The 13,085-nt window shown below is 40.2% G+C and overlaps 1 protein-coding gene across 1 annotated transcript; it reads left to right on the top strand.

Annotated features, from left to right (window-relative positions):
• Nucleotides 1-563: 563 nt before the first annotated feature.
• On the top strand, nucleotides 564-8,805 carry LOC110519805 (GTPase IMAP family member 8). The gene is made up of 4 exons (XM_036933968.1): nucleotides 564-1,106; nucleotides 4,243-4,317; nucleotides 4,676-5,395; nucleotides 7,463-8,805. Exons 2-4 carry the CDS (start codon nucleotides 4,311-4,313, stop codon nucleotides 8,359-8,361), a joined length of 1,626 nt encoding a protein of 541 aa, XP_036789863.1. The 5' UTR covers nucleotides 564-1,106; nucleotides 4,243-4,310; the 3' UTR covers nucleotides 8,362-8,805.
• Nucleotides 8,806-13,085: the final 4,280 nt, after the last annotated feature.

Raw genomic sequence — 13,085 nt, 5'->3', positions numbered from 1 at the left:
TCCCGTGACTGACTAGAAAGGGACTCAGTGATCTATGATTTATCATGCAGTGGAGAGCATGGTCTTTTGTCCGAGTAGATGTGCAAGCATTGCATTGCATCAACTAATGGTTGCGTGCAAGTCATCCAGATGGCACTATTATGATGTGGTAAGCTGAAATATGAAATACCTATCCGGGTGTTGTAAGATCATGGCTGCGGTCCAAACACTTAAAAGACACACCCTCGTCCACTTACCCTCGCCTTATGCCCTTGGGGTATCGCAGTCGCCATTTTGGAAGGTGGTCTAAATTATTAGCCAAGCAAGGGAAGTTTACAACGTAAGCCCTCAGCCCGCGTTTTTAGTCGGCTTTGTGAGTGTACAATTATTGTCACACCCTGACCATAGTTTACTTTTTATATTTCTATGTTTTGGTTGGTCAGGGTGTGAGCTGAGTGGGCATTCTATGTTTCATGTCTAGTTTGTCTATTTCTATGTCTGGCCTGATATGGTTCTCAATCAGAGGCAGGTGTTAGTCATTGTCTCTGATTGGGAACCATATTTAGGTAGCCTGGGTTTCACTGTGTGTTTGTGGGTGGTTGTTCCTGTCCTTATGTCCTTTTTCTGTCGTGTGTTACTTAGCACCAGTGTTAGGCTGTTTCGGTTTTCGTATTACGTTTATTGTTTTTGCATTGGATTCGTGTTCACTTTGTTTTCATTAAACATGGATCGCAATAGCCACGCCGCATTTTGGTCTGACTCTCCTTCACCACAAGAGAACCGTTACAATTATGTTCACTCCCGGGCCTGAAACTCCCCATAATTCAATTCGCAAAGATTGTACATCCGCTATGAAAAGACGGCGAAAACTTAAAAACAACATCAATAGAGAAGTCAACATACAAGTGTAAGTCAAAACGAATGCAAATAAGTATAAATCACCCGCAGCCCTGGTGTGAGTCAGCAATGTTGTGCAGGAACTCAAACCAGGGTTGACAAGAAATCACCTGACTAAAAACAGAAACCTTCCAAGATCACGTCATGAAGTACAACTTGGCATGCGCTATAAAACGGCAGCTGCATCGCCCTTGTATATGTATGATACCCAACTCAGCAGGCATTAAAAGGTAAGGACATCTATAAAGTTACTATTACAAGATACAAGCCTGAACCACATTCTTGTTGCATGTTTTCATATAAAAAATTGGGTGTTCTTTACATATATATCAAAAATCGAGTATGACAAAGTTTAATATCTGTGACACTTTTGGAAAGACTGCATATGCAGTTTATTTTAGACAAAGCTATATGTAAATATGTTTATTGTAACAAGAGTAACTAATGAATACATGTCATGTGTAAATATAGTGATGCTGACATTATGATGAAGGTGTTATGATGTAGGCATTATGCACATTCCTAAAACAGAACTAATATGGACTTAAATATCTAATACACATTCTGTACTTCTAAAAGCTGCACTATAAAAGCTCTCTAACCCTTTCAAAACTAAAATCTTTTATTAAAACCATAACAAAGTGTCTTCCCTGTCCCCGTTTCCCTAAAGACTAAGGGATGGGACTGGAGAAATGTAACCACTCTCAAATTCATAGACAGGGCTATGGATGGACTGATATCAAATGTATAGTTGTAACCATGTTTGTTTGTTTACAAACATTGGTGTAAAACAAGCTTTGATTTAATCAGATCAAGCCCTAACCGGTGATGCCCGACACCTGCGATGATGATTTGGCAGTGTAACTGTTAGAGCCGTCAAATGGTGAGGAGCTGCTCTTGTGAGCATTGTCAGGAAGCCACACCCATCCAGCTCGTGTTACATCTCGATCACACCGACAGGTCTTGTATTTTGGTACACCAGAAGTGCATTCATTTCCAATGGATTTTTTTATTTTACCTTTTTAACTAGGCAAGTCAGTTAAGAACAAATTCTTATTTTCAATGACGGCCTAGGAACAGTGGGTTAACTGCCTTTTCAGGGGCAGAACGACAGATTTGTACCTTGTCAGCTCGGGGATATGAATGCTGCGTTTGCCTTGCAGTATTGTTTTGCAGAGGCAGTTACAGTGCGTTCTATGTGGTGCAAATGTTGGAATTATCGATTGTATGCGTCAAACTGTATGGGTAGACGGCTTGATAGAAACGGTAGCAGAAGGTGCATATTGAACTTTTGTTGCACACATATCCAGAAGATGATGTTTGTGTCACTTTACGGAACTACTGTTGGTGTGATCAAGCCGTTAGAAGTTCAGAACGAGAAAGTGTAGGCTATATACAAATAATGACAGTCAAATTGAAAATCATTAAACAAAATAATTAGAATTTCTATCAGCCTAATTGAGATGGAGATTACATCTCACATTTCAGTGTTCGAACATGTAAACATGGCTGCATGTGATTGCTCTTAATGCGACTCTGTGCAGCCAATGGTAAGGTCCGCTTTAATATAATGTGGTGTCATGATACTGGTGGTTTGTCGACACCCTCTTGAGGATAGCGTAAACAAAAAACTTTCTCATTTTGTCTGTCATAGTTGAAGTGTACCTATGATGAAAATTACAGGCCTCTCTCATCTTTTTAAGTGGGAGAACTTGCACAATTGGGGGCTGACTAAATACATTTTTGCCCCACTGTACACTATATGTACAAAAGTACCCCTTCAAATGAGTGGATTCAGCTATTTCAGTCACACACGTTGCTGACAGGTGTATAAAATTGAGCAGAAATTAATGCATATATAAACATTGGCAGTAGAATGGCCTTACTGAAGCGCCCAGTGACTTTCAATGTGGCACAGTCATAGGATGCCACCTTTCCAATAAATCAGTTTGTAAAATTTCTGCCCTGCTAAACCTGCCACAGTCAACTGTAAGTGCTGTTATTGTGAAGTGGAAATGTCTAGGAGCAACAATGGCTCGGCCACAAAGTGTTAGGCCACAAAAGCTCACAGAACGGGATTGCCAAGTGCTGAAGTGTGTCGCATGTATAAAAAAAAACAACACAAAAAAAAAGGTCTGTCCTCGGTTGCAACACTCACTACTGCGTTCCAAACTGCCTCTGGAAACAACATCCACAAAATAACTATTCGTTGGGAGCTTCATGAAATGGGTTTCCATGGCCGAGCAGCCTCACACAAGCCTAAAATCACCATGCGCAATGCCAAGTGTCGGCTGAAGTGGTGTATGTTTTGTTTTTTGTTTGGCATGTTACCGTGGAATTGACCCTCTGGAAATGACTTCAAGCACTCCAAGCTGTCTTTTTGTCCTTTCCATGAAACTGTGAGGTTGTATCATAACCTGTAAATGCGTGGAAACCTGATTAAGCCAAACTCTTGTGCATTCCAAGCTTCTCGTAGATGGTGTTGATGAAAATATCCTAGTAGTTTTTTCCCATACCAATAGCAACACACCACTTTCTGGTTGGATCATTCTTGGTAAGATAGTAGAACAGACCAGCAAGGAGGACAAAGATGCCTGTATAAGTTGTTGCATTTATAATGGTCTGTGTACCCTTTTGAAGTGCATTTTTAAGATGAAGGCATACTATTGTCTGCCTCTTCATAGTCCCATTCCAGCATTCAGACCACAGATTCATCAGTTGTAGCATAGATTCATTGGCATACACCTTCTGTGTTGTCATTTTGAAAAACTCCTGTTTGTTATTAGGGTTTCTGAGAAATTCAGAACTTACATGGAAGCTTGGTTGTCTCCCCAACTTTCTTTCAGATGTAATTTCCTTGCTTCTCTCTTGTTCAGTCTTTTAGACTCTTTGTATGTGTCCCACACATTATGGATTCTATTGAACCTTTTCAACTGGTGTTCTACCCAAGACAGTAAGACACTGAGATATTTACCAAATGTAGAAACTTGGTGGGTAGGCAAGGAATGGACAATGACAGCTCTGTCAATAGTGTTTCCTTTATTTTGGAGGTTATCTGTAGATAACAGCTATTTTTTTAGTTTTTTGTAGACAAAATGTAAGACTGAAAATGTAGCTTCAGTTCTGTAAGACCACACTTATTTCTACAGATCAACATCACACTTCTCTCCTCTACAGATCAACATCACACTTCTCTCCTCTACAGATCAACATCACACTTCTCTCCTCTACAGATCAACATCACACTTCTCTCCTCTACAGATCAACATCACACTTCTCTCCTCTACAGATCAACATCACACTTCTCTCCTCTACAGATCAACATCACACTTCTCTCTACAGTAACATTTCCTGTTTATCCAACAGAGACGCTGATTGTTCCAGTTGGGAACACTAGACCTGGGAAGAACTTGACAGCGCTCCAAAACCCAAACATGACCGGTGAGAACTTACTCTAAACTTCACTGTATGTAGGCTACAAATAGACAGAGATGGAAACTTATAAATACATTTACAAAAATGTGTTTAGTTTTTTATGGGTTTGCACCAAATAATTATGCTTTGTTAAATTATTAATATATTTTAATTAAATTAATGTATGATTGTAGCATTTATTATTCATTTATGGATAATGTCATTGTTCATTTGGTTACAGTTAATATTCTATAGATCATCAATGTAGGTCTAAGTTATGTGAGACTGAACATGTTTAGTAGCTGTTCTGTAAGGTGACCAAACAGAAAGAACATCAACACCAGACTTCTTTCTACAGTAACAACATTTCCTTCTTATCCAACAGAACAAAATAAAAAGGTCCGGATTGTTCTGGTTGGGAAGACTGGAGCTGGGAAGAGCGCAACAGGAAACACTATCCTGGGGACAAAAGCTTTTAAATCCAAAATGGCCTTTATTTCTGTGACATCAACATTGGATAAGAAAAAAGGAGAGATGAGAGGGCAAAGTGCAGCTGTTATCGACACACCAGGCTTGTTTGAAACAAAGTTAACACGAGATAAGGCACTGAAAGAGATATCACAGTGCCTGCTTTTCTCCGCTCCTGGTCCCCATGTGTTCCTGGTTGTGATAAAGCTGGGAAGATTCACTGAAGAGGAACAGAAAACTGTGGAGATGATTCAGACATTATTTGGTGATGAAGCATCCAAATACACCATGGTTCTCTTCACACATGGAGACCTTCTTGATGGTGTAACAATAGAAGACTTCCTACATGGAAATCCAGATCTGGAACGTTTAATTGCCAAATGTAATGGGGGATATCATGTCTACAAAAACAAAGATCAGAATCCCTCCCGGGTCACTGAGCTGCTTGAGAAGATTAACATGATGGTGAAGATGAACGGAGGAAGATACTACACCACTGAGATGTTCCAGGAGGCTGAGAGAGCGATTGAAGAGGAGAAGAACAGGATCTTGAAAGAGAATGAAGAGCTGAGATGCAGAGAGATGGAGGAACTCAAGGCAAAGTTTGAAGGAGAAAAGCTGACGAGGAGCCAAGAAGGTGAAGCTAGAGAGCAAGCTGAAAATGTAGTTTTAGTTCTGTAAGATCATACTTATTTATACAGATCAACATCACACTTCTCTCCTCTACAGATCAACATCACACTTCTCTCCTCTACAGATCAACATCACACTTCTCTCCTCTACAGATCAACATCACACTTCTCTCCTCTACAGATCAACATCACACTTCTCTCCTCTACAGATCAACATCACACTTCTCTCCTCTAGAGATCAACATCACACTTCTCTCCTCTAGAGATCAACATCACACTTCTCTCCTCTAGAGATCAACATCACACTTCTTTCCTCTAGAGATCAACATCACACTTCTTTCCTCTAGAGATTAACATCACACTTCTTTCCTCTAGAGATCAACATCACACTTCTTTCCTCTAGAGATCAACATCACACTTCTCTCCTCTACAGATCAACATCACACTTCTCTCCTCTACAGATCAACATCACACTTCTCTCCTCTACAGATCAACATCACACTTCTCTCCTCTACAGATCAACATCACACTTCTCTCCTCTACAGATCAACATCACACTTCTCTCCTCTACAGATCAACATCACACTTCTCTCCTCTACAGATCAACATCACACTTCTCTCCTCTACAGATCAACATCACACTTCTCTCCTCTACAGATCAACATCACACTTCTCTCCTCTACAGATCAACATCACACTTCTCTCCTCTACAGATCAACATCACACTTCTTTCCTCTACAGATCAACATCACACTTCTTTCCTCTACAGATCAACATCACACTTCTCTCCTCAACAGATCAACATCTGTTACTGTAATTTAATTATGCCAATGTGCTTTCATCAATTGAAAGCCCTTAATCTATTTTATGAGAATTTGTAAGATTTCTTGTTTGCATAAAATAGACGCAGACCAGTCTTTCAATAATAGGTAATAGAATTTATTCTCGGAGCGCGCTCCCACTTAATAACGTGCAGCAGTTTATATACAGATAATGACGTCATTTCATTGCTTTAACAGAATCCCCTCCTCTCGACCGGAACAAAGGTGAAAAGTTCATTCTAACTTACTAACATACTCCCAGATAACTTTTGACCCCTCAACATTATCGATCACCACTGAACTGACAGTTTTAATTAACAGAACCTAGGAATGCACTCACTGCCTTATCTAAAAACCCCAGAGCTAAGTTTCTGTAGGGTCAACCATAGGTTAACGACCTTATCTGTTTACACAGTCCATAACCCATTCGTTTCTTCCTAGTTGGAATGGTGTTCATTAACTTTTATTACTCCTTGTCCGTGTCACACAATCCCTTCTTATGAACTCATATTGTTAATCAGATATAATAAAACAGAGTATAAGTTTACTTAGTTACAATTCTATTTAAAATGGGGATATTGTTTATTCATTTATCCATAATAAATTCAACATCACACTTTTTTCCTCTACAGATCAATATCACACTCCTTTCCTCTACAGATCAATATCACACTCCTTTCCTCTACAGATCAATATCACACTTCTCTCCTCTACAGATCAACATCAATCTTCACTCTACAGATCAACATCACACTTCTCTCTACAGATCAACGTCACACTTCTACAGTAACATTTCATTTTTATATAACAGAGGCCCGGATTGTTCCGGTTGGGAACACTAGACCTGGGAAGAGCTTGACAGCGCTCCAAAACCCAAACATGACCGTTGAGAACTTACTCTACACTTCACTGTATGTAGGCTACAAGAAGACAGAGATGGAAACTTATAAATATAAAAAACAAAACTAATTTACAAAAATAAGTTTAGTTTTTTTATGGGTTTGCACCAACAACATTTTTTTTTAAATTATTGATAAAATTTCATAAACTGAATCTATAATGGTCGCTTAATTTATGGATAATGTCATAGCTAATTTGGTTACAGTTTATATTCTATAAACCATCAATATCTAAGAAGCGAGACTGTGAGACTGAACATGTTTAGTAGCTGTTCTGTAAGGTGACCAAACAGAAAGAACATCAACACCAGCCTTCTTTCTACAGTAACAACATTTCCTTCTTATCCAACAGAACAAAATAAAGAGGTCCGTATTGTTCTGGTTGGAAAGACTGGAGCTGGGAAGAGCGCAACAGGAAACACCATCCTGGGGACAAAAGTTTTTAAATCAAAAATGTCCTCTACTTCTGTGACATCAACATGTGAAAAGAAAAGAGGAGAGGTGGGAAGGCAACATGTAGCTGTCATCGACACACCAGGCTTGTTTGACACCAAGTTAACACAGGAGGCGGCACTGAAAGAGATCTCACAGTGCCTGTTTTACTCCGCTCCTGGTCCCCATGTGTTCCTGGTTGTTCTCAAGCTGGGAAGATTCACTGAAGAGGAACAGAAAACTGTGGAGATGATTCAGACATTATTTGGTGATGAAGCATCCAAATACACCATGGTTCTCTTCACACATGGAGACCTTCTTGATGATGTAACAATTGAAGACTTCCTGCATGGAAATCCAGATCTAGAAAGTTTAATTGCCAAATGTAATGGGGGATATCATGTCTTCAAAAACAAAGATCAGAATCCCTCCCAGGTCCCTAAGCTCCTTGAGAAGATAAACAAGATGGTTGAGATGACTGGAGGAAGTCATTTCACCACTGAGATGTTCCAGGAGGCTGAGAGAGTGATTGAAGAGGAGAAGAACAGGATCCTGAAAGATAACGAAGAGCAGAGACGCAGAGAGATGGAAGAACTGAAGGCAAGGTTTGAAGGAGAACGTCTAAAAGAAGAAGTAGAGAAGCTAAAGAGAAAACAGGAAGGTGAAGCTAGAAAGAACGCTGAGAATACAAACCGCTTAAGGAAAGGTGCCGGAATCGGAGCAATTGTGGGAGTAGTTGGAGGCCCAATCGGTATGGCAGTTGGTGCAGCATTGGGAGCTTCAGTGGGAGCTGTAGTAAATGCATGTACATTTCAATGAGAGTCCATAGCTAACAGTGCTGTACCTTCTACAAGTTGTTTGACTTTATTACTTGATATTTAAAGCTTCCTCTATATACACCAAGTATACCAAACATATACCAACCAAGCTCTTCAGCCAAGCTAGAGAACACCAGACATGAATTTACAGGATAGGACGCTTGCACATGTATACTAGTCGTAACTACTTACAGCATGAACATAAAGATAGATCTGGGTATTGCACATTTGAGAGCACAGAATTGAATAGTTCCCTCAGTAAAGGTGAAAGTTAAGTGTATTTCTGCCTGTCAAGCTAAAAAGCTATATGCTACTGTAAGATTAATTTACAGTCACAGCTCACATTGCTGTCTCAGAAGCATGATGAATGGAGATGAACTATTTAACCATTGCTATTCATGTCATAGTTCTTTCATCACACAATAAAATGAAGGTCCACTGAAAATTCCTTCCTCTCTCCTTAACTGCTTCCTTTCCTTGCTATAGTCTAACTAGTACAGGGCATAGGGAGATGGAGATACAAGGTATGCAAAGGGAACATTGGACAAAATAATGTATTTAGCTGGATAGAACCCCACTGGACTATTTACACTGAACACTTGGAGAAATACATCTATATGATCTTCTTACTGTAGAAACAAGCCATGAGAGATGGAAAGAATTGTGTTACACCACAAGGTACATTCAAAGGAAGACTGCAGATGTATAATAGATGTTAGCTAAATCATTGAAACGCATCACCACTTCTCACTTCTGAGACTTGTGTTTTGTCGTGCATTGTCCCTGTTCAACTACATTTAATAGATATATTTTACTGTCATGGTAGCCTACATTTAAGAATGATACTTGTATGTGAATATTTAGCTGTTTTGTGATCACTGGAAAAGGGGGTTGTATTGAGTTACATTTTTTTTTAGCAGTAACAGACTCCTGATGAAGATGTGAGGCACTCACAAATCAAGTTTTACCTATACATATAGTTAACACTCACAATGGACACATTTCAGCCATCAAGCAGTTGTCATAATGTAATTGTTTACTTAATCCATGTGTTAATTCTGTTTAGTCTTATTCTTATGACCTCACAGAACCATGGTTCTTCATAATTGAAAGAAAGCCTCATTATCCGCTATGCACCACAGTCTATGTATTCCCTCATGTTGCATAAACTTAGAAACTTGATGCATTACAGATGCATTAAGTCAATGCATTAAGTCAACAGGGAGGGCAGGGAGTTCCAATGCAAAGACATTTTCTATAAAATCATGTGACTTAGGCTGCTAAATCACTCTCAAAGAGATGGCAGCATAACAGGAAGGAGAGACCTAAAGAAGAGGTAACATTTCTGAGGAAGAGGTGGAAATATATATGGTTGTCACGAGAATTTTTGTCCCAATGTTGTGAACTCAACCATCACTTAAGCTTTGAATAATTCCCAGGGGTTGTAAATCCCTGGTTAATGAAGAATTAGACAAAGTCCCAGTCTGCAATAGGTCAGAAATTTATTCAGAGAACGTTCTGAAAATCATACAATGCACATTTGGTTATATACCTCACATTTGGTCATCAATGCCCCTCCTCTTCTCCTAACCCTATCAATACCTTTTACAAGTATTCTCCTACACATCCATTGCTTATCATATCCTGCCACATGTTACACAATCTACTGCGAACCTAACGGTTTCTCCCCTCCCTGGGTGGGGAGACCTCTTTTCCTGTTATCAGTTTCACAGTGGTCACAAGTTGTCTGCCACAGTTCCTTGTCTGTTAAAAGTTCCTTTTTTCCTATGCACACACTGTCTCGCCTATACTGCTAAATGGAAAAGTCTTAACTTGTCCTATGCACACATTAAAGAATTATCGTCTTATGATTCAAATACATTTCACTCCATTATACAGTGACAGGGTGGAATACTTTTAGTCATTATCTTAACATATAAATAACTGAGTCATTATCTTACCATTACCTAATACATATAAATCATATGAATTTCTATTATATCAATGGTGTATAAACTTAAGCAGCCCTTACTATATTATTAGAATATAGTTTGTGTTCACACACATTTTGGATAAAATTGTTCAATAAACCACGGATTGCTGTAAACAGGCAACAAGATCCTGACCAACTTAATCAACATGAACATAATAGCCTCAGGTGATCCCCTGGTCAAACACACACAACCAGACATTGATTGGTTGATTGGAGACAGCTTGTTCCAATTGCAGAACATTTCCTACCTGCAGCAACACTGGTGGATATTGCTGGAAATACCAGTAAAAACACTGTACCTCCATTGCGTCTCCAAACAGCAGGGACCTTCCCATTTGGCTCTGTTCAAAAGTAGTGCAAAATATAGGGAATAGAGTGTCATTTCAGACACAACCAGTCAGTCAGCCTCAACAGGAACAATCAGCCTTATAAAACCAAGAGTGCAGCATACAGAAATGGTGTGTTACAAAACAGTATATGTTGTTGGGTTAGCTGTCACTCAAACTTTAACTGATTAACATTCTGACATGTCTTAAATAGTATGTTGTTCAGCCAGTGTCCACCTAGTGTCTTCTCACTGTCACTAGAGTCCTCCTGTCCTGCTTATATTCACATTACTGAATGTTAAGAGTAGTACTGTAGTTACACATATATACACTGTGTAATATACTGCATTGTGTGGGGAGATATAGGTCACAAGTTACAGTATTGGGTTGTGGGTATAATCATCCAAGGAACTCTGAACAAATTGCTCAGATAATTGTTATACTAACATGTTTTCAATATCAATTATTAGTAGACATATTGGTTATTAGTCAACTTGCTTTTGTCTTGATTAGTTTGCTACTGATTAATAACAGGATCTAACAAATGCAGTTTGAAATGACCAAAGGATTTAAACAGAATACAATGTACTATGAGTATTGTGCAAGTTGGCATATGTTCTTATTCAATTCAAAATAAACATAGATCTTTTTCTACTCCAAAGTATTGTTGCGTTGTGTTATTCTGAATTGTGTCCATACTTTTTTTTATTAGTCATCTCAGGGATCATACTCAGTCATGTACAGTACCAGTCAAAAGGTTGCACACACCTACTCATTCAAGGGTTCTTCTTTATTTCTACTATTTATACAATGTGGAATAATAGTGAGGACATTAAAACAATGACATAACACATACAGTTGAAGTCGGAAGTTTACATACACTTAGGTTGGAGGCATTAAAACTCGTTTTTCAACCACTACGCAAATTTCTTGTTAACAAACTATAGTTTTGGCAAGATAGTAGAAGGACATCTACTGTGTGCATGACACTAGTCATTTTTCCAACAATTGTTTACAGACAGATTATTTCACTGTATCACAATTCCAGTGGGTCAGAAGTTTACATACACTAAGTTGACTGTGCCAAACAACAGCTTGGAAAATTCCAGAAAATGATGTATTGGCTTTAGAAGCTTCTGATAGGCTAATACACATAATTTGAGTCAATTGGAGGTGTACCTGTGGATGTATTTCAAGGCCTACCTTCAAACTCAGTGCGTCTGGAATACAAGTTTTAATGACTCCAACCTAAGTGTATGTAAACTTCCGACTCAAAATGTACATCTAAAGCACATACACACTGAAAACAGACTTCCATCTCCAAACAGGACTGAATTATGAATTCACATTCTCATTTACAGCAACAACCAGGGGAATAGTTACAGGGGAGAGGAGGGGGATGAATGAGACCGTTGTAAGCTGGGGATGATTAGGTGACCATGATGGTATGAGGGACAGCTTGGGAATTTAGCCAGGAGGCCAGGGTTAACACCCCTACTCTTAGGATAAGTGCCATGGATCTTTAATGACGTCAGACAGTCAGGACACCCGTTTAACGTCCCAGCCGAAAGATGACACACTACACAGAGCAGGTTCCCCAATCGCTGCCCTGGGGTATTGGGATATTTTTTAGACCAGAGGAAAGAGTGCTTCCTACTGGCCCTCCAACACCACTTCCAGCAGCATCTGGTCTCCCATCCAGGGACCAACCAGGACCAACCCTGCTTAGCTTCAGAAGCAAGCCAGCAGTGGGAGGCAGGGTGGTATGCTGCAACCAGGACCAACCCTGCTTAGCTTCAGAAGCAAGCCAGCAGTGGGAGGCAGGGTGGTATGCTGCAACCAGGACCAACCCTGCTTAACTTCAGAAGCAAGCCAGCAGTGGGAGGCAGGGTGGTATGCTGCAACCAGGACCAACCCTGCTTAGCTTCAGAAGCAAGCCAGCAGTGGGAGGCAGGGTGGTATGCTGCAACCAGGACCAACCCTGCTTAGCTTCAGAAGCAAGCCAGCAGTGGGAGGCAGGGTGGTATGCTGCAACCAGGACCAACCCTGCTTAGCTTCAGAAGCAAGCCAGCAGTGGGAGGCAGGGTGGTATGCTGCAACCAGGACCAACCCTGCTTAACTTCAGAAGCAAGCCAGCAGTGGGAGGCAGGGTGGTATGCTGCAACCAGGACCAACCCTGCTTAGCTTCAGAAGCAAGCCAGCAGTGGGAGGCAGGGTGGTATGCTGCAACCAGGACCAACCCTGCTTAGCTTCATAAGCAAGCCAGCAGTGGGAGGCAGGGTGGTATGCTGCAACCAGGACCAACCCTGCTTAGCTTCAGAAGCAAGCCAGCAGTGGGAGGCAGGGTGGTATGCTGCAACCAGGACCAACCCTGCTTAACTTCAGAAGCAAGCCAGCAGTGGGAGG

The sequence above is a fragment of the Oncorhynchus mykiss genome, chromosome 10 (assembly GCF_013265735.2).
Source record: "Oncorhynchus mykiss isolate Arlee chromosome 10, USDA_OmykA_1.1, whole genome shotgun sequence".
NCBI lineage: Eukaryota > Metazoa > Chordata > Actinopteri > Salmoniformes > Salmonidae > Oncorhynchus > Oncorhynchus mykiss.
This window is presented reverse-complemented; position numbering and strand designations above follow the sequence as displayed.

Bases quoted from the DNA above. Each gene is read 5' to 3' on its own strand.
- LOC110519805 (XM_036933968.1), top strand. The intron at 5,396-7,462 runs GTGAAGCTAGAG...CTTATCCAACAG, and splicing joins GCTGACGAGGAGCCAAGAAG to AACAAAATAAAGAGGTCCGT.